The sequence below is a fragment of the Dendropsophus ebraccatus genome, chromosome 15 (assembly GCF_027789765.1).
Source record: "Dendropsophus ebraccatus isolate aDenEbr1 chromosome 15, aDenEbr1.pat, whole genome shotgun sequence".
Lineage (NCBI taxonomy): Eukaryota > Metazoa > Chordata > Amphibia > Anura > Hylidae > Dendropsophus > Dendropsophus ebraccatus.
The window spans coordinates 21,471,100-21,494,170 of NC_091468.1; the positions used below are offsets into that span (position 1 = coordinate 21,471,100).

At 43.9% G+C, this 23,071-nt stretch overlaps 1 protein-coding gene across 1 annotated transcript; it reads left to right on the forward strand.

Moving 5' to 3' along the window:
* The first annotated feature begins 1,253 nt into the window (after nt 1-1,253).
* LOC138773959 (calpain-8-like) lies at nt 1,254-20,630 on the forward strand. The gene is made up of 6 exons (XM_069954467.1): nt 1,254-1,413; nt 9,452-9,706; nt 12,241-12,307; nt 16,152-16,270; nt 17,909-18,042; nt 20,272-20,630. Exons 2-6 carry the CDS (start codon nt 9,470-9,472, stop codon nt 20,318-20,320), a joined length of 606 nt encoding a protein of 201 aa, XP_069810568.1. The 5' UTR covers nt 1,254-1,413; nt 9,452-9,469; the 3' UTR covers nt 20,321-20,630.
* Nucleotides 20,631-23,071: the final 2,441 nt, after the last annotated feature.

Here is a 23,071-nt window from a genome sequence, read left to right on the forward strand (position 1 = left end):
CGAGGTGATGCGCGTGCACCTTCACTGCTCCGTCTTCCCCTCCCTGCACATAAGAAAATAAAACTTTGAAGACGTCTTTCCCGGTGAGTACTGAACTTTGTTCTTTTATGCATATTTGTTACCACTTGCACTCATTCTATGCACCCCGGATGACTCTCCTGTAAGTGTGCCCTAGGATTTCTCCCAGCTAACTACCTGTTTGGGATTCAGTGCGAGCAGTGAGGGTTTTGCTATCTACTCCCATGCCATTATTATAGAAGATACTGAACATATTGGGTTGTGCAGTCCCGTCCAAGCAAATACTGTGGTAATACACAAAAAGAGACAGATAGAAAGGGTACATAGTTATCAGATGCACAAAGAGATCTATCGCTATAACTGTACAGCTGTATGTTACTGTGTCTGAGGGGCATAGTCCATGGCATACTGGTAGCACTATACATATGAAATGGAACAATCTCTGGGGCACTGTACCAGTTTATACAGCACTGCTATCACTATGAGGTTGTGTTCACGTCGCATTTTTATTCTACATTTAAATTATAGAAAAGCAGCTCCTGACATACATAATAAAGCAGCACTGGGGCAAAAAATGTTTTTTACCCCACGGTTACATGTTACATTCTATAGTTACACAGTTAAACAGAGGTGACTTACTGAGGGACATCAGTGCAATACAGATGATTGTAACACACAGCTTTTCATATAATGTAGTTACATCAGTGGCTCTTGTTATGCATCAGGAATTGGTTATCTGTTTATTGAGTTATGGGTTAATGTATTTAGTGGTGGAACGCACAGGGTACATGTGCACATGAACAGTGACGAGTACATATTGCGCATTATGGAGCGCACCGCGTTGTTGCAGTGTCCCGGAATAGCCATTTCTCATGCTCACACTTTCAGTATAAACAGTTCTGTTCCGGAAACCTATGGTCCACTGCAAACTGTATTGTGTCACCCCTGCAGTATTCAGGTCTGCCATGTCTGTCATTCATTGCATAGATATTCAGGTATCAGTGTCTAATGGTATTATGTCGCCACCTAGTGTTCAAGGATGGTATTTCTCATGTATATTCCTCTGCATATGCCTAGTGGTGTGATGATGCAATGGCTGGATGTCACGTGACTGTGCCCTGCTTCCATGGTAACACCAATGGTCATCGAGCTTTTGGCTGGGTTACCATGTGACTTCCTGTCCTACCTCAGTCTATTCCCCACCATCAGAGGGAATAGGTTGTGTGTTTGTCCTCTCTCTCCCTGCTAAGGAGAGGGGCCTGTATTGTGCTCTGCTGCTCCAGTCCGCTGGCTGTGTTCCTGTCTCAGGTCTCAAGATCCTCATCTGGGTGTCGATTCTTCAGTCATTCTTCAGTTCCTCTCATCATCATCATCTTCTCAAATCATCAACAGCAAGTATTTCATTCAAGTCTCATTCCACCCAGCATCTCTGCTTCAGTATCACTACAACTCCCATTATTCAGCACGCTTATCTCACAGCCTATTGCAGCATCACCCATTACTCTTCTTTATTCAACATTGCCTTATTCCCGGTTGCATCCGGAGAGACTGTTGCTATTAGTTACCACCGTTACAATAAATACACAACTACCGTTGTTTCTGAACCTTGGCATTGGTGTGATCATTGGTGCCCTGACTAAGGACAACGAAGAATCGCATGCCCAGTAATCCCGCATGGTCAGGAGCCTGGCTTCCAGCTGTATCACCCTCGTGCCTAAACCGTGACCACTACTTCCTACAGCTGCCCCGATTCCTGCACCCTCACAACATCTGTATACTGCGGAGTGGCCCCTAGGGGCCAGGGCGTCGCATTGTAATATACGTATTGTGCACTATGGAACGCATGACCCGCTGGGCAAGGAACGTCCGGTCTCTTACGACATGTGAACATGGCCTTATAGTGGGTTTATATTTGACAATAGCACTTTATTGCTTGATTTATTGGTTTGTGTATATACATGAATTTATTGTGTGAATTATTGGTGTATGTATACACACGAATGTAAGATTTTTGACACTTGCACTTTATTAGGTGGAAATAGGGGCTAGCATTAATTTTTAACGTGGAAATAGGGGCTAGCATTAATTTTTAACAATTAGTATTATTATTTAGTATTCATTATTTTGTATTGTGGACCCGGAGATATTATTAAGGTAGCTCTCTGGTGTGGAAGTCAGCGCATCATGTCTGCTTCTTTGTACATTTCACCCTAAATAGGTGTTAAAGGGGTAGTGCGGCGGTAAAAAATTATTCACAGAATAACACACATTACAAAGTTATACAACTTTGTAATGTATGTTATGTCTGTGAACGGCCCCCTTCCCCGTGTCCCACCACCCCCACCCGTGTACCCGGAAGTGTAGTGCACTATACATACCTGATCCGTGTCGACACGCATCCGCCATCTTGTGCAAAACGTCATCTTCGGCCGGCTGGCCCAAACACCTCCGATCTTCCCGAGTGTCCGCCGCCCTCTGCCGCGTCATCAGCTACTCAGCCGCGATTGGCTGAGCATAATTTTTTCTTTGTCTAGTTTTTTGTATATGATGAATTATTGTTAAATAAAATTTATATACCTTTTGATAACTTGTGGGTGAGCCGCTATTTGTGTGTTTCCTCAGTTTTTTTGCTGTTCAGGTGCAGATACAGGTGACAATAGTGCTGAAGGTAGTGGAGGTAGTGACTTGAAGAAGGAGTAAGTAGAAGAGGTGTGGCTTATCTTGAGGAAGATATACAGTAGTTCAGCTTAGGACAAGTGAAGCTTGACTGAGAAGAAAGTATAGGAACTGTCTTGGGGGCCTTGTGTAAGGTAGAAATGGTCATTGTCCGTATTGTGTTAGAGCAGTACTTAGAGTTAAAGAGAATACCCATACTCAGTTAGAAGCACCAAACATAGAAGACTGCATTTAGCCCAACCAGATCAGAGAGTGCCAGGTTGGGGAACCCCCAGGCCTATACAACTGGGTGAAGCATTCTCTTCAAGACCTTCCAAGACAACAGTGTGTAGATCAGTAGGATACATCAGCTTAGACTCTTTGTCCTACTGGGGATCTGTCCCCTGACTCTTTTCCTGACAAAGGAGGGAAGGAATCTCTGGCGTAGACAAGTTTACCCTAAAGGACGCATACCCCTCCTGTGGGTTTAGCACTGGATCTTCAACTATAGTCTCTTGTCTGAGGAAAATCTCTCTCTGGCTGTGTATTAGTTTCTCTCCAACTCCACACCACCTAAGACCCCCCTCCAGGAACTAACTATCCTTATATCGGGGTGATCAGATCTAACCTCCTATTGGTGGGGCGTATAGTTGGCTGTGTAGTGTCTGAGTATCCTGTATCTGTGATTGGCTGTAACAGTGAACAGAAAAAGAACACAGTCATCACTTTTCATTTAGCTGTGCTTTTACAAAACAGATAGGGGAGAGTGAGACACCAAGTGGTGAAAGTGCTAAAGGCAACCATCATCCCCTTGTGTGACACCTGACAAAGTTGCCTTTACCCGGGTGACATAAACCTAGTGAAATACCCATACCGGGACACTACAATGAGGGGGAGCGGCAGGACTAGAGCGTTTCATCTATCAGTAAACCTCTCTTATGTTTTACAATTTGCACGTATCAGAAGTGTGCTCTTTTTATCTTGATGGACCCCTGTCCTCTTCTGTTCTGAGGGAAACCCGTAGCATTAAAGGGGAACTCTGGTTAAATTTTTTTTTTTTAAATCAACTGGTGTCAGAAAATTATATAGGTTTGTAATTTACTATTATTAATATTATAAAAAAATCTCCAGTCTTCAAGCACTTATCAACTGCTGTATGTCCTGCAGGAAGTGGTGTATTCTCTCTAGTCTGACACAGTGCTCTCTGCTGCCACCTCTGTCTTTGTCAGGAACTGTCCAGAGCAAGAGGTTTTCTATGGGGATTTGCTACTGCTCTGGACAGTTCCTGACATGGACAGAGGTGGCAGCAGAGAGCACTGTGTCAGACTGGAAATAATACAGTATATGCTGCAGTTTAGGAATTTTGGGGAGGGTAGGGTGGTCCTGTATCATGCCTGTGCCCTCTACCCACTCCATGTGCCTTGTTCTTCCACCATGTCTGCCCCTCTCTGCTCTCCATCCCATATGTGTCCTCCCCTATATACACCTTCTGTTACCCTCCCATATGTGTCCCCCCTATATACACCTTCTGTTACCCTCCCATATGTGTCCTCCCCTATATACACCTTCTGTTACCCTCCCATATGCGTCCTCCCCTATATACACCTTCTGTTACCCTCCCATATGTGTCCTCCCCTATATACACCTTCTGTTACCCTCCCATATGTGTCCTCCCCTATATACACCTTCTGTTACCCTCCCATATGTGTCCTCCCCTATATACACCTTCTGTTACCCTCCCATATGTGTCCTCCCCTATATACACCTTCTGTTACCCTCCCATATGTGTCCTCCCCTATATACACCTTCTGTTACCCTCCCATATGTGTCCTCCCCTATATACACCTTCTGTTACCCTCCCATATGCGTCCTCCCCTATATACACCTTCTGTGTATATAAATGTGATATATATTCTGTGTATATAAATGTGATATAATGTGATATATAAAAATTCATGTAATTTAGGCGTTGTTCCTAGGGTATATGCCTGCAACCTGTCAGTACAGCACTGAGGTACAATGTGTGGCACTGTTACATTAGGAGGGCACAGTGTGTGAAGATATTACATTGGGAGGGCACAGTGTGTGGCATTATATTGGAAGGGCACAGTGTGTGGTACTATTACATTGGGAGGGCACAGTGTGTGGTACTATTACATTGGGAGGGCACAGTGTGTGGTACTATTACATTGGGAGGGCACAGTGTGCAGCATTATTACAATGGGAGGGCACAGTGTGTGGCACTATTACATTGGGAGGGCACAGTGTGTGGCATTATATTGGAAGGGCACAGTGTGTGGTACTATTACATTGGGAGGGCACAGTGTGTGGTACTATTACATTGGGAGGGCACAGTGTGTAGCATTATTACAATGGGAGGGCACAGTGTGTGGCACTATTACATTGGGAGGGCACAGTGTGTGGCACTATTACATTGGGAGGGCACAGTGTGTGGCACTATTACATTGGGAGGGCACAGTGTGTTCCCTGTGCTCAACCCCCCTTCCCACCTGTCAGGGGAGTATTGTTTTTCTTCTTCTTTTGCAGACGTACGCCGGAGGCAGGCATAAAGGGACTTTGTCACCTTCAACCCACCTCCCTCAACGCCCTCAAAGTCTGTAATTTTGATCTTTCTATTTTGCATTTAAACTTTGGCTGGGTTCACACTATGTATATTTGAGGCTGTATTTGGTCCTCATAGCAACCAAAACCAGGAGTGGACAGAAAGGCTCTGTTCACACAATGTTGAAATTGAGTGGATGGCCGCCATATAACAGTAAATAACTGCCATTATTTCAATATAACAGCAGTTGTTTTAAAATAACAGAAATATTTGCCATTATATGGCGGCCATCCACTCAATTACAACATTGTGTGAACAGATCCTTTCTGTGTTTTCAATCCACTCCTGGTTTTGGTTGCTATACAGCCTCAAATGTACAGCCTCAAATATACGTAGTGTGAACATAGCCTGCCAAGCTGTAAGGCTGCATACTTGGCATGTTGATGCATAGAGAGGACTACTTAGCTGAAGAATATTATGGAGAGGACTACTTATAATCCTTCGCTTGTTAGCTTATAGCAAGGGAATGCAAGTACATAAAAAGATAAAAATTGCAGATTCAGAATCAACTTAGTTAAAATGAATGTACCACCAGGCCCAAGCTGAAGCACTGGAGGCGGGCCGACCCACCCTTAGTGGGAGGAAACCCCCGCCCCTCTATGATAGGGTTCCATTGATTCTAATGGAGTCACGTCATGGAGGGGCTGGGGTTTCTTCCCACTGGGGGTGGGTCGGCCCGCCTCCAGTGCTTCAGCCTGGGCCTGGTGGTATAGTCACTTTAACCCTTTAAGGACGGGGCCCATTTTCGTTTTTGCGTTTTCGGTTTTTCCTCCTTGTGTTTAAAAGGCCATAGCACTTGCATTTTTCCACCTAGAGACCCACATGAGCCCTTATTTTTTGCGTCACTAATTGTACTTTGCAATGACAGGCTGAATTTTTGCATTAAGTACACTGCGAAACCCGAAAAAAATTCAATGTGTGGTGAAATTGAAAAAAAAAAATTTCTTTTATTTGGGGGATATGTGTTTTTACGCCATTCGCCCTGGGGTAAAACTGACTTGTTATGCATGTTCCTCAAGTTGTTACGATAACAATGATATATAACATGTATAACTTATATTGTATCTGATGGGCTGTAAAAAATTCAAACCATTGTTAACAAATATACGTTCCTTAAAATCGCTCCATTCCCAGGCTTATAACGCTTTTATCCTTTGGTCTATGGGGCTGTGCCAGGTGTAATTTTTTGCGCCATGATGTGATCTTTCTATCGGTACCTTGATTGCGCATATACAACTTTTTGATCGCTTTTTATTACATTTTTTCTGGATTTGATGCGACCAAAAATGCGCAATTTTGCACTTTGGGATTTTTTTGCGCTGACGCCGTTTACCGTACGAGATCAGGAATGTGATTAATTAATTGTTCGGGCAATTACGCACGCGGCGATAGCAAACATGTTTATTTATTTATTTGTTTACTTACTTTTATTTAAAACCTGGGAAAAGGGGGGTGATTCAAACTTTAATTAGGGGAGGGGGCTTTTAGGGCCAGGGCCCAAAGAGGTCCACTGTAGAGAGCTGTCTAGCTTGTGTCCTTCCTCTACAATGTCCAGCTTAAAATACTCATGCACTTCCTATACCCATATGACTTCCTTCCTCAGCGTATCTAAAGTGCGCTGTGAGTGGGTGAAGAGTGCAATAGAAGAAGTAAAGAGAGAGGTTATAGGAGAGAACAGATTCTCATAGGTTTGCAGATCCATGTGACATACAAATAAACAATAACCCTTTACATACTTCAGCCGTGCAGCATCTGAACACACACATCTGATACAGCGACATCTAGTGCCGAAACTTTATCACTACCTTCATCACCACGTACGTACAATAATTACAGTCTTTTTCGAAGAGTGTAACCAATAGCAACACCGTGGTAGGACACCACACTGGTAGTCTTATTTAACCCCCCAATGATGCCCCTGGTAGTCTAGTTAACCCCCCAGTGATGCCCCTGATAGTCTAGTTAACCCCCAGTGATGTCCCTGGTAGTCTAGTTATCCCCCAAGCGATGTCCCTGGTAGTCCTAGCTAACCCCCCAGTGATTCCTCTGGTAACCATAGGTAACCCTCCAGTGATGTCCCTGGTAGTCTAGTTAACCCTCCAGTGATGCCCCTGGTAGTCTAGTTAACCCTCTCGTGATGCCCTGGTAACCATAGTGAACCCCCCCCCAGTGATATCTCTGGTAGTCCTAGTTAACCCCCCAGTGATATCTCTGGTAGTCCTAGTTAACTCCCCAATGAGGTCCCTCGTAGTCTAGTTAACCCCCCTAGTCATATCCCTGGTAATCTAGTTAACCCCTCAGTTATGTCCCTGGTAGTCTAGTTAACCATCCAGTCATGTCCTTGGTAGTCTAGTTAACCCCCCCCCCCCCTCCATGGCCCTCTGCTTTGTCCAGTATTTTTATTTTGGCCACTGAAAATTTGAGTTTGACATCCCTGACATAGAGGATACAAAAAGAGAAAGTAACACATAGAACATAAAGGCTAGCAAAGCAATGCATATGAAAATACATTAACACTTAACACAGTGCCACCTGCTGTCTTTATGACATAAGTCCTCCATCATAAGATTAAGCTGTTGCATATTCTTCAACACAGACACTGTACAATAAGAAACCTAAAAAGCACAAGATCATAGCCGGACATGCCTCCTGCTCCATACCATATGCCTGAAGGATGGCACAGGGGTCTGAACGGGTGTGGATGTGAAAGCTTGTTTATTGACCATGAATTCTCCCTACCTCTGCCTGACTACTATAGTGATTGAACTCCAGTTTCCCGGACCTCTGTACATTGGTGATGTCTATCGACCAGCCAGTCAGTGTAGAGCGCTCTGGGGGTAGCAGGCAGGGAATTTACTGTGACAATCGCACAAAAACACAGAAAAATGCAACAGCTCACCACAATGGCAAGGTACAGACCCATTACAGACATGAAAATAGTTAAAAGCAGCCCCCCCCAACTGCTAAAAAAAACTTCCACAAAAATAATGAGGCTCTTGGTTACCATTTGAAAATGGTGTAAACTACCCCACCACGTTACGGTGGCCTCATAACGGGGCAGTCCTACACTTTACTATGGCCTCTCCATGGCATGAAATACGCCTATGCTCTGGGCTTGCAAGATCTTATATCTGCAAAAATAATTGCACCACCTGGGTGGAGTGCACGACCAAGTAGAGGCAGCCACTCCCCCATCTGGAACACAGAAAAAAAAAAGACAAATTTGGTCAGCTCTCCTAGAACACCATTCACACTAGGCAGGAGCACGTGGCTATGGCTGAAGTTGCAAACACACAAAAACACAAAGAAATGCAACAGCTCACCGCAATGGCAAGATACAGACCCACTACAGACATGAAAATAGTTAAAGGGGTTGGGCACTTTATAGTAAAATTGCTCAGTGTACAGTATTAGTAAGTGTACTCACTGTATATACTGACAGCGGCTTCTTGTGTACCTCATAGAGCTAATATCAGACTCCCGTCCTCCAGGCTGTGGTGCCCTGCTCTGTGGTGTTTTGGTCCATAAGATTGCTTACATGGAGGAGCATGTGACCAGGCCCCGCCCCCCAGTGTCCACCACACAGCCTGTATATGTCTATGGAGAACACAGTGGACAGGGCCTGGTCACATGCTCCTCCATGTCGGCCATTTTGTGGATTGAAACAAAACAGAGCAGGGCAGCCCAGCCTGGTGAAGGAGAGTCTGATTTTAGCTCTATGAGGTAAACAGGGAGCTGCTGTCAGTATATACAGTGAGCACACTTACTAATACTTTGTACTGACCTATTTTACTATAAAGTGGCCAACCCCTTTAAAAGCAGCCCCCCCCCCCCGCCCAACTGCCCCAAAAAACTTCCACAAAAATAATGAGGCTTTTTGTTACCATTTGAAAATGGTGTATACCGTGACAATGTCTAAAATCCCTGGTGAGTGTCAAGGGTAAAGTACACAAATCCTTAGACTCTGCTTCCTGATTTGGCCCTATGCCAGATATGTTAGTAGTTGGCCTTGTGACTGGATTATGTCAAGTCTACAGACATGTGAACAGAGCTTTTGCTTACCTTTCTACAGTACTTAGTATCCACAGGGTATCATTATGCATGTAACTGTGTATAAATACCTGCCTGTTACTGATCTATAATCATCCTCTACAGTACAGAGAACTTTACGTCATGGCTGGAGTTGCTTTCAAGTTTGGCCAAGAGCAGGTCGATGCTGCACGTCTTGGCTCCATCAACAACCCAGTAAAATTTGCAGGTCAAGACTTTAAGAAACTGAAGGAAGAATGTTTGAAATCAGGCAAATTATTTGAAGATCCAGAATTTCCAGCTGCTCAGTCCTCACTGGGCAAAGACAAGTTGGGTCCGAAGTCAATCGAGGTGCAGGGGCTTGTGTGGAAGAGACCCAAGGTAAGAATATATTGGAGACTAATGTGTATGTCTCCGAGGAACAGTCTGAGTAAAACTGATACCTAGTTATACCTACTGCATTGGGTGAAAGGCTGAGGACATGACTTTTAGGAGCTCTTTTATTCCCTGTGTCATGATGTCAGATCCTGCATAAGGAATAACACAGTCATAGAACATCCAATAACATTGTAGCATAACATTAGTTTCAGAGTCTTCCTTTGAGTAAACCTTTTCCCCCTATAGTCATTACTCCACAGGAACTAGATTTCTAGCAACATAACTATGACCAGGCACATACAGGTCTATGCTGCTTTCCACCATTCAATGGTTTATCTGGGTTTATAAGAACAATGGTTTATCCACAGCATATGCTATCATAGTGTGATTGGCGGGGTGTACCACCTGTCACCCCCTTAGATCAGCTGTTCCGTGAGCTGCTGCACCAACACCTATACATAGGGAATGGTGCCAGAAGCCCTTCACCATCCACTGCCTAGTGTCCTATTGAAGTGAACAGCAGCTGAGCTGCAGTAACCCACATCACCATTACACAGTAGAGGATGCAGAGCTTCCAACACCTTTCTCTGTGGGTGGTGGCTTACTGAAAAGCTTAAAATGTTTTTTGACAATAGTGACTTTTTTCTTTTTAAATTTGTGTTATTGAGACTGTTGCATGCAAATAAGTATGCAAAAGAAGGGTCCGTGGAGTCTCAGTTATGAGTCTCAAAACACGGGAATAGCCAGATATCCCTCCAGTGGAGGGAAGCCTATTGCCAAGGGGGTGCCTCCCAGTGGGGAGATCACCAAACCACCCTTGTACGTAGCCCCTTAAGTCCCACTCGGTTGCGAGTATTGGAACATAAATAGGGAAACACTAGGGTGGCCCCTTTTTACGTCAGTCTAACTCTGTGGCAAGTATTGCGACATGACAAGGGTTTACCAAGGCAGGCATCCATCCACAGACGATCGTTCCGGGGTAGTTGCCCCTCTTCAGTGTGAAGTAGGATTCTGGCTAACAGGGGCAATGAAAAATAGACCAACAAAACGCAGCAATCGCTGAGCTCAGAGAGACCAGCGACAAAAAAATCAAATGGAATACTCACTGAAGAGTCTCCACTGATGCATTGCCCCCTATAAATTTAAATATGCAAAAGAAGGGTCCGTGGAGTCTCAGTTACGAGTCTCAAAACATGGGAATAGCCAGATATCCCTCCAGGGGATGCAAATGCAAATAAGTACAACAAAATAGGGTACATGTCAAAAAGTCCAAAGAATGTCCAAGAATCACTTTGTAAAGAACATGTGAACATTCTGTCAGTACAGAAGGCACAGTAATTAAACAGTTAACTATAAGCAGGGCTGGGCTGGAACAAAAAATCAGCCCTGCACACAAACTACCCTGCCAGCCAACATAACCACATTAGAAAGTTGACTGTTACTCCTTACCTGCTCTGGGTCACACTGTGCTGTCATAATCTTCTTCTCTCCTAGCTTCTCTTGTTCTGAGCTGGCCTCTTGGAGGACTCTGCTCCCTCTAGTGGCAGGCATGCTCCTGCCTACATGTATTTATAAGCTCAGCCCACAGGCTCTGGAGTCTTCTGGCATGTTCTCCTGAGGGAATATATAGTCTCCACCTCCTCACCTCTTTGCTCAGTTGTTGATGTTTCCCAGTCAGCAACCACGTCTGTGCTCCCCAGCTATCTGCCACTTCCTAGTGATCTAGCTATTAGGATCTCAGTCCATTCCCAGTTCTAGCTCACCTTCAGTTCTTAACTGCATTCTAACTTTACATCCTTCACTTCTGACACAGAGGAAAAGTACCTAGTCCCGGCTCCAGCTTAAATTGTTGGCATAGAATGGAGGTTTAGAATGTTATGTAAACATTCTAAGCCAACATTCTTAGCCATCATTCAATGGAAACATTCTATATCAACTCTCTAAGCCTGCATGGTGACATTAAATGTTGAAATAGAATGTTGTTATAGAATGTAGGTGGCAGGACAGGTCAGGGTACACACGGGTGATGCAGAGACAAGTGCAGCCCTGATGCTGTCCCACACCCACTGTCCCTGCCTACTTGCCTCAATGTGTCCTAGGCAACACGGGACAACTTGGAGATGTCCCTTATGCTAATAGAGGTGGACATGAGACAAACTTGAGACAATTATGAGACAGGGACAAATAAACAATGGGGGTGGTCAGTAAGCTAGGGTCAAGCCAGGAGAGGCAGTCAATAGGCAATAAACAGTCAATGAGGCAAACCAGAGTAAAAAAAAAAGAAAAATGAGGACAAAAATTCAGACCAAGTCAGGAGACAAACACATAGTTAGGGACACAAGCCAAGTTCAGGTTACCAATAGCTATAGCAAGCATCAGGCATAGAGAATAATTGAGTTTTAAAGGAAACCAGGTCCCAGTCTCAGAGGTAATTGAAGCAGACAAACTAGGACTTAGAGAGGAGGATAGGGCTGTAAATCACGGGCAAGGCAACTTGCTTGGGACATATAAATACAATAAAATGCTTTATTTTGCAGGAAATAAAGGAAAAACCATTTATTGTAGCAGGGGCAGAACGTGAAGATGTCTGCCAGGGGCATCTAGGTAAGTGGAGCCGTGATATATAATGTATAATTTAAAGGACTACTCCGGCGGGACCTAAAAAAAATAAAAAACACAGACACGCACACAGTTCATACTCACCATCTCTCAGGTGACGATCGGCACTTAGATCTCCCTCTGCCCGCGACTCTGTCACCTCCGGCGGCTGTATTTGGAACTCCTTCACTTGCGGGTTTGTGTGAAGTGAATGGGAGAGAAAAGGCTGCGCATCGGCAGCTTTTTCATTGCCTGGAGTGCATCACATGACTTCCAGCAAGCTCAGCCAATCAGGGCTGAGTAAGCTGGAAGCCATGTGATGCAGTTCAGCCAATGAAAAGGCTGCTGGTGTGCAAGTTCACCAGCAGCCTTTTCTCTCCCATTCACTTTACATGAAGACGCCGAGGAGGATGATGACCAGGCCCGCCCCCTGCTGTGACAACATCGTCACAAAATGGCGCCCGGGAGAAGAGGATGGGGTCGATCGTAATCGGGTATGTATACTTTATTTAACTTCCGGGGGTCGGAAAGGTGGGATCGGGGACAGACCGCTTATTTAGACACATTACAAAGTTATATAACTTTGTAATGTGTGTTAAATAAGCTAAAAAAGAAAAACACGGGAGTTGCACGGGAGATACATATGCGTTTCCATATACATATAGATGGTAATACTAGATTCTAGAGGAACCCAGCTAGCTTTGGTAAAGGACAAGTATCCTGAGCTTGTAGTTATGGGAGATTCCAAGCTGAACACTAACAGTAAATATGTCATGCTTTGTAAACTTTGCTCCCTACAGCGCATCAGGCCCTGAGTGTGAAAGTAATTTTCTTCCATTGACCTTTGACACCATTTCTGTGATAGAAGAAGCTTAATCAGTAAGCTAATAAGTCATTCTGGTGCACTGGGGGTGGGGCCCGAACTACACCGCCCTTTCTAATGAATATCAACAAAGCAGGCTGGCCGGGGGGCAGTACAGTTGGGGGCAGCCCCAGTAAACTAGAATTATTTATTAACCCCTTCCCGTCAGTAACATGTATATATACGTTCCTACTACACATACCCCGTGCAGTAGGAATGTATATATATATATATATATATATATATATATATATATATATATATATATATATATACGTTCCTGACTGAGGGGCTTCTCATGTGTGCGGGAGCGCTGTAGTGAGAGTGGTCCTGTACACACATTCGTGTGTCCGGGGCCAGAGGTAATGAGAGGCAGCTGCGATCCCGCAGCTGCGTCTCATTAATCCCTTAAACTCCGCGATCTATAGCGATCACGGCGTTTAAGGTACTCAGGGGAACACACCAGTATTGCTGATTTTATTAAATTATTGTCAGGACGGGGCAGGTAGGGATAAGACACGACAGTGAGAACTGACGCTGAACCCACCTCAAATGGCCCTAGGCAGCCGTGGACGACCACGATGACATTCCCTGCACTGAATATGACAGACAAACAAACACAAAATGGGATAGTCAAATAGGCCGGGTCAAAATCAAACGGGCAGTGCAGTACAAAAACAAATAATAATCGGATAGTCAAACCCAGAGGTCAAGTAACACAGTCGAGCAAGCAGAGGGAGTTACGAGGGGGATCGCAGGAATAAACATGGGGGAGCTGGGACCAGGGTATTAACCTAATAGCCAATGCTGAGAGACTGCCTCAGCTTTGTTTTATGCTGACCAAGGGCCCGATCCAGATCCTCATTGGATCGGCGCTCTGATTCTCCAGACTCCAGACAGACAGAAAAACCAGTCAATCAAACAGACTAATCAGCTGTGAAAATCAAGTCTAGCACCTTGTCAACTTAACTCCTGCATTGCCAGGAAGCTGAGAAGCAAGCGGGTGTGTCACACAAAAGCAAAACAGGCCCAGTTCACACCAGCTTACTGCACAATCCTGCCAATTATATATCAGAAAAATTTTTATAAAAAGCGATCAAAATTTTTGTTACACCAATATGATATTAATGGCGCAAAAAATTACATCCCAACCAGCCCTGTAGGTGGAAAAATAAAAGTGCTATGGCTCTTAGAAGGTGGGGAGGAACATTGCATTAATTTGACCCAGACTTTTGTGCGTTAAAGGGCTCTGTCTTAAAGGGGTTAACTTAGGGATTAAACTCCTATTATCATGGAAATAACGCAGAGGATCAAGATAAGAAACTTATTTTCATCCTCAGTGCCCCTTGCACTACAGGCAGATATCAGCAGGTTAGATACTTCTCATCCAAACCCAAGAACAAACAGTTGAACTTAGAAATCAGTAATAAGACCCCTAAAATTAATCAGACCCCAGATCAAAACCTTAAAAGTAGCCAGATCCCAGATCAGACATTAGTATCCCCCCTAAAGGTAATCAGATCTCAGATCAGACCCCTAAATTATTCAGACCCCAGATTAGACCCCCAACATTAATTAGATCCTAAATTAGACCCCTAAAAATAACCAAATCAGATCTTTAAAAGTAAACAGATCCCATATCAGACATGAAATCTTATTTAGAAGTGGCCCCTAAAAGTAACCAGACCCTAGATCAGACCCTTTAAAAGTAACCACACCCCAAATGAGACCCCTAAAATTAATCAGACCCTAGATCAGACCTATAAAAGTAACCAGACCCCAAACTAGTTTACTGGTGCATTCAGTAACTTTTTATATGTTTGATGATGTAATAAATTACTACAAATCACTAACATTTTAAACACCTTAGTTGCTGCAGTTGATAACAATGGCAAACACAATGGCAGGTGCTGATAGTCACCATGGCTGTATGCTTATTAGGTTGTGCAGGAAGCATGTCCTGTTAGGTTACCGGTCAGTGTAACAATGACAGGCAATAATGCATCCCGCTGAGTATACAAAAAATACATCTATCTATCTATCTATCTATCTATCTATCTATCTATCTATCTATCTCCTATCTATTATCTATCTATCTCCTATCTATTATCTATCTATCTATCTCCTATCTATCTATCTATCTATCAATATGTAAAAACCAAAAACCCACCCAAAACATATATGATAATTTACCAATAGTAATAATCCAAGCATCAGTTAATATGTTGAAAACCATTTAAAGTGTACTTGTTGTTTCATGGATATAAAAGAAAAGTTCACATACATTTAGGGCTACCTTTTTGACTGCTGTCTTGTGATTTTTGTTGCTTTCTGCCACTCTGGTGCACAGATATTTCCCCCCATCTTGCTGCGTAACTATTTGGGATTCAGTCTCAGCTTGTACTGAACAGGTTATGTCTCTCACTCGGGAAAGCGCCTGGCTCCCAGCATGAACACCCATCCCTACATGTGCCATGGGCTCCATCCCAGCCTGTATTGCTGTCCCCTCTGTACAGAAGTTTTTGCCATGCAGCGAGGACAATACAGCGTAGGATTCAATAATAATGGTAATCCCCCTGCCGCCACAGCCCCCCAAAGCCCGTGTAAAAGCCCCCCACATACACCCCCTTCTACAGCCAATCATAGGATGGGACAGCACCGTGGCCAGTGCTTGGCTGAGCAGGCCTTAACTGTACAGGCAGGTGAAAACATTGGAGACCCAAAAGAGGGGAGGCCGGGCAGGTCAGAAGATCTATCTTTTTTTTGTTTGTTTCCTACATGTGTGGCCGCCATCTTTCCAAAGATGCTCCAAACTTTGCAAAAAGTTCAATTCGTTAGAAAACATTTTGCAGTTTGGAATGAATCTTGGTTCGGGAGGCTCGGCTCACTTATCTCTAATTATTTCTCTTCTACATACTTATAATAATTAACGAAGTTAAGATTAAATACATGAGACATTCCCTTTAACCTTTGGTTTTTCTCACACAGGTGACGGCCAGTTCCTTCCCTCCATTGCATCTCTCTCAATGAATAAAGAACGCCTGTTTCGTGTAGTTCCACAAGACCAATCATTTGAAAAAGGCTATGCCGGGATCTTTAATTTCTCAGTAACTTAATTTTTTATATTAACACTTGAAGCTGCTGGGCCCTAATGGAAATTCTTGAACGGGTCCCCCCAGCTAACATGTCACTGACAAGGGCCTACCATAGAGACAGCCCATGTGGCTCTTAGGAGAGAAGGTCAATTCCCAGCTCAGTAAGTTATTTCTTATAACAAGGAGATCGGTAGAGAACCGACTGCAAGGGCTGTCACCGATTCCAAGAATAGGAACATAACCGTCTCCAGGATGTTTATGGGATTGTTAAACATTTCCGAGGAAGTAGCTTGAGGCTACGTATATACACTACATATATTTCAGTCAGTATATTTCAGTCAGTATTGCAACCAAAACCAGGAGTGGATTAAAAACACAGAAAGGATCTGTTCACACAATGGTGAAATTGAGTGGATGGCTGCCATTTAATGGCAAATATTTGCTGTTATTTTAGAACAACGGCTGTTATATTGAAATAATGGCCATTATTTACTGTTATATGGCGGCCATCCACTCAATTTCACCATTGTGTGAACAGATCCTTTCTGTGTTTTTAATCCACTCCTGGTTTTGGTTGCAATACTGACTGAAATATACGTAGTGTGAATGCAGCCTTATAAAGGTGTATTCCAGGAAAAATTTACTTTTCTCCTATCCACAGAAAAGGGTAAAAGAAGAGATTGCAGGGGATCCGACCTGAGAACCCCCTGGCAATCTCTGTATTGGTCCCTGCCAGCTCTGTTATGAATAGAGCCCCGGGTTGGCACGCGACCCGCTGCTCTATTAATTCCTATGGAGAGACGGAAAGAGGTGAGTACAGCGCTCTTTTGGTGTACTCTGCTCTTTCCGTCTCTCCAAAGGAATGAGTAGAGCTGCTGGTCACATTTCGACCCGTGGCTGCATTCATAACAGAGCCAGTGGGGTCCAATACGGAGATAGCCGTGGGGTTCAGGGGTCAGACCCCCCGCGATCTCCTACTTTTCCCCTTGTTTTGGAGGCAATTCTAATGACTACATTCCTATTGGAAAAACATGACCTTGATCCAATAAATTTTATGATGGCAGTCATGCTCCAGACATAGGCCCCTCACCCCATACCTGGTGGGGGAGGGGTATTCAGATATTCTTCCTTTTGTTTCAGAAATAAAAGGGTGTCCTGAGAATTTGACTTAGCCAGGCAAACGATTGGCTTTTGAATCCCGCTGTCTGCCCACTCCATGGAGAAGATAGAGACAGCCTGAGGATCGTCTGGAAAACATGGATACAGCCATAGACTGGGCTTCCAGGGCTGTATCCATTCCTATAGCTGTATCCATGTTTTCCATGAACTCTTTTGGAGGGCATCTATTTCCTCCAGACGCTGGGAGTTGAATGCTGTGCAGCCGAACGTGGCCCCGCTTGATTCTAATGGAGACGTGTCACTGAGGGAAGGGGATAACATCACACCGGTGGCGCTGGGCCCACCTCCAGTGCATAGAGCAGGGTGATGCACAACAATAAAAGGGCGCAGAGTGTGGGCGACATTTTGAAAATAGGGTCACGCTAGGGGGATCCCTGTGCTGGCACTGATAAGGCACTGAAACTTTTTTTACACACCTGCCTAGAACATTTGCACAGCACTTTGTCACTAGAAGGTTCTGGTTTCTTGCAGATTTCACAGTTTGGAGAGTGGATGGACGTGGTCGTCGATGACAGGTTGCCTACCAAGGATAATAAGCTCCTCTTTGTAAAGTCTGAAGCTGGTAATGAGTTCTTGCCCGCCCTCTTAGAAAAAGCCTACGCTAAGTAAGTGCAAGAAGTATAAGTCTTAAAATAATATGAATCTAGAGGAGTACTCCAGAGAGTTAAAGGGGTTGTCCAGCGAAAATATTTTTCTTTCAAATCAACTAATGTCAGAAAGTTATATAGATTTGTAATTTAGGAAAGGAAAGGTTGCAGGAAAGTTTTTTTTTTTTTCAGTCTGACACAGTGCTCTCTGCTGACATCTCTGGCCGAGACAGGAACTGTCGAGAGCAGGAGAGGTTTTCTACGGGGATTCATGGAAAACCGAGACAGAGTTCGTGTCTCGGCCAGAGATGTCAGCAGAGAGCACTGTGGCAGACTGAAAATAAAACAACATTTCCTGCAGGACATACAGCAGCTAATGAGTATGGGAAGACTTGAGATTTATTAATAGAAGTAAATTACAAATCTATAAAACTTTCTGATATCAGTTGATCTGAAGAAAAAGGTTTTTGCTGGACAACCCTTTTGACTTTTTCTTCATGCACTAAAACATTGCTTTAAAAAAAGACATGTTACTTTGTAATAAACCCTCTTGTGGTGATTGGTTGTATCCCGGATTCAATTTATCATTAAAGGGGTATTCAGGCCATGTTAAACTTTTTATATAGTGATGCCCACTAAACCTATGACCCACTTAGGGTCCTTTTACCCATACAGATAAATCGCTTGTTTAGCGAGCGTCAAGCAATGTTTTTTTCTCTCTAAATTATAGGCTTTTAGATGAGAAGATAAATCACTATGAAAAGTCTTTAATGGGATTGTAATTATAATCATAATTGCATTTGTATATATACTGGAAATGATTGGAATTGTGTTTGTATCTATATACTGTGAATGAGTGTTTACACTGAAAGACTTGAGAATGATTAATGATGATTTTGAGGTCAGCTCAAAAGATCGATCAATGACATACAAACACATTTTCGTTCATTATTTGATTATCACTTAAATAAGAAAGATTTAACAATTTTTTGCGCAATAATCGCTTAAGCCATCTCAGTCAAAGATTGGTTGAGCGGGCTGTCACTGCCAAGGCAAGTTTGTCTCAAAAGTGGCAGCAGTCAGCGGGAGACACAGCAGGAGGACAAGGGGAGAGTGTGGTGAGGTAAGCATAGCGTGTTTATTTTGTTCTATACATAAAATGGCTGAAGTACTGTAACTGGGAAGGAGTTCACACGTCTATATTGTACAGTATAACAGAAAAGTAAGTGAATTTGGCAAAACATTTAAAAAAAGAAAAAAAATATTTAAAGCGTAACTGTCATGTTTATTTATTGCAGAAATCAGTAGTATAAGTGATTTTAAGAAACTCTGTAATAGGTTTCATTAGCCAAAAAAAGCCTCCTTCTGTACTCAAGTAGCAATTTCCCAGCCTCCCCCCCCCGACTTCTTATCTGTGCATTATCAGGCAAATGCGTCTTCATTACAGAGGAGCCAGTGAAGACGGGTTCTGCTCTCTCCATTATCTCCTATGAAGGGGGGCTGAGGGAGATGAGGGAGCAGGAAGAGGTGACATGAAGGTCCACTGTTTGTAGACTGTCTGGGCACCTAAAACGCTGGATTCAGAGGTCAGAAAGGTCAGTGCTGATCTAGAAACTTGCTGAGAGAAGATTGCAGGGTGTTGTGCTGTGCAGGACTGCTCCGTGCTCTCTCACTCCTCTCAGCCCCTCCCCTCTCCATACCACATAATGGACAGAGAAATCCTGCCTCTTCTGATGTGAGGGGGGACCTAGGAAAACTGCTTTTCTGAGTTTCTTAAAATCGCTTGTACTATAGATTTTTATTGTTTTCAGAAAAATGACCCTGAAATGACAGTTATGCTTTAACATCTAAATAGCTAAACCCAGGACGGGATCATAAAACGGGTTTTCCCATCTTAGAAAGTGCTGGGATAGGCAATCACTTTGTTATGGGGAAGGAGGGTGATGCAATGATAGGTACAATGATTGCAATTGGTCTTAAGCCAATCTGTCAAAATGTTGGGGTCCGGCAACCAAACCTAAACACAAATGACAATGTATCTAAATATGGTTGGGTACTTGTTCTGTATATGTAGAGGGTTGACCCTCAGACTTATTGTATCTCTACTGTCTACTTGTGGTTTCTTTTTACATCTACTTCTTCTTTGGCTTGAAAAGAGAAGAGCTGCATGGTGTGAACATGGACTTGTGGGCTAATGTCTCAATGAATAAGGAGAACACAGTAATAAGCTAAATATATTCTTTACAGGGTCAATGGATCGTATGAAGCCCTTATTGGAGGTGGAAAAACATTGTAATCCTTAAAATGGCTTCAGCCTTGTAACTGCTTCTGCAAGAAGGCCTAGGAGGACGACACCTTGAACCTACAGTGTAGACACAACACAGACGCAGGAGAGAGACATGTTGTTTAATCAGCAGAATGTAAACAACATGTTATACCAGCTTGACTGTGCAGGACAGGAAACTGCTGATCATTTATGGATCTATGAGAATGTTATATGTATGACTTAAAACTCTGCCTGTGTAGAAAGTTTTTAAATTTCATATGAAACTAAATAAAGCATGAGTGTGCACTCCTAACTTGGCTGAGGGAGGGGGTTATACAAACCTTTTGTCTGGTGTCATGTCCTTGTCGCTAGTGCTCAGCTTTACTTAATTTGGACAGGGACAGTCACTTGGGTAAACAAGGTGGACAAAAGGGATATGCGTGGCTGCGAGCAGGGGCAGGCTGCAGAATCTGCGGCAGATGATCCGCCCGGGTTCCGTAGTGTGCACATACCCTTAATGGTGAACCTTGTAGTTCCCCCTGGGGATTCTCGGTTATTGCTGCCTGCTGTGTTGGTGGAGACGCCCTTGATGTTGATGAGGTACAGAATAAAGCAGAAAACAGGGAGTTGACCTTTAGCTCTGCACAGCTAAAGGGAACAGCACGCTGGGGCAGAGGCTCAGGCGCTTCCTGTGCAGACAGCCTCTGTATGTAAGGGCTGGCTGCCTGCATCGGAAGTTAGAAGAGGATGTGCTCAGCCAGGAGAGGAGCTGAGCTGTGGGGAGCAGGGTGAGAGGTGAGTAGCTGATTGCTTGTTTTACTATTTTACTATGGGGGGTGGGGGGAATCCTGCACAGCACAGAGTAGTCCTTCATTACACAAGGTCACCCAGCTTTCCAGCATCTTGTAGTCAGTATAATGGAGGTCATCCAGCTTTTCCAGTGTCTTGTATAGTAGTCAGTATGATGGAGGTCACCCAGCATCTTGTATAGTAGTCAGTATGATGATGTCACTTGTGACACCAAGTGATCTCGAGAACTGAGCCCCACCAAACCATAAGTAGAATCTAAGGGAACCTTGGCTGATGACAATGGTAATAATGGCAAACAAGAAGTAACAAGAAGGCGGTCACTCACCATTCAAGTGCTGGATTTATTGAAACATCACCATAATAAGTTACAGGCAGACATGCTGTGTGCGTTCCACTAAGGCTACGATCGTTTTGCGTTTACACGCTTACACTGGCCTCGTAGCCTTGCATCGGACTGTTATTGGGCAGAGCACCACCTTTAGTGCTGCACTACGGACATTACATCCTATACCGCCCGAACTGTACCGCATTCACCAATCACCTGTTGTATATACGGAGAGGCAGTGCTTAGCTGAATTTTTTCTTCTATGCACAATGGTAATAAAGCTCAGCTCCAATGAAGTGAATGAAGGCAAGTTTTTATACCACACTGTTTTTGGAAGAAAGTGACTGTTATCCTGGATAACCTGGATTACAGTGCAGTTACATTCAGTGACTCACAGGGGTCATCTTCTCTGATAGGAGTCACTCACTTTTACTCTTCTCCATTTGGGCCAGTCATCATGAAGAATTCTCTTGGTGATCTCTTTTCTCTGCAGAATCTGCCAAACATTTTAGGCCCTTGGCTCCAGCACCACCCTCACCTCTATTCAAAGCCCCCACCTGTATTGCTCAATATTGTATCATTGCCCATGTTGTGCCCTAAGGTAGTATTTAGGCCCAATTTTGGCCCTTAGATCGAACTTAGGCCCCCTGTATGCCCTGAATAGAAAGGCCCCCATCTGTACCATCAAATAGTAGATAAGCTCTCCCTTCCTATGCCTCCATATAGAAGACATGTCCCCTCTGTGTCATTAAATAGTTGTCAGGTCCCTCTGTGGTGTGGAACCATTTAGTAGTTAGGCCTTCTCTGTGCATTTATTAAGTAGTTAAGCTCCTTCTGTGCAACCATATAGTAGTTAGGACCCTCTGTATCCTCATATAGTAGAAAGAAAAGACAAATTTGGTCAGCTCTCCTAAAACACCATTCACACTAGGCAGGAGCACGTTGCTATGGCTGAAATTGCAAACACACAAAAACGCAGAAAAATGCAACAGCTCACCGCAATGGCAAGATACAGACCCACTACACACATCAAAATAGTTGAAAGCAGCCCCCCCCCAACTGCCAAAAAAACTTCCACAAAAATAATGAGGATCTTGGTTACCATTTGCAAATGGTGTAAACTACCCCACTACCCCACCACATTACAGTGGCCTCATACCGGGGCAGTCCTACACTGTACTATGGCCTCTCCATGGCATGAAATACGCCTATGCTCTGGGCATGCAAGATGTAGGACTGCCCCGGTACAGTGTAGGACTGCCCCGGTATGAGGCCACTGTAATGTGGTGGGGTAGTTTACACCATTTGCAAATGGTAACAAAGATCCTCATTATTTTTGTGGAAGTTTTTTTTGGCAGCTGGGGGGGCTGCTTTTAACTATTTTCATTTCCTTTTTTCGGTGTTTTGTGTGTCCTCATATAGTAGTTAGACCCTTTAGTGGCCCCCGATTATAGTAGTTGGACCTCTTTGTGTCCCCAATAGTATTTTGGCCTCTCTGTGCTCTCCTATAGTATTTTGGCCCCTCTGTGCAAACCTGTCCGAATTTACAGACTGGTTTCTGCGCCCTTTGCTATCTAGCATCCCCTCATATTTGTGGGACACAAAAATGTTATTGCAAGGATTAGAATCCCTATATATTGGTGATA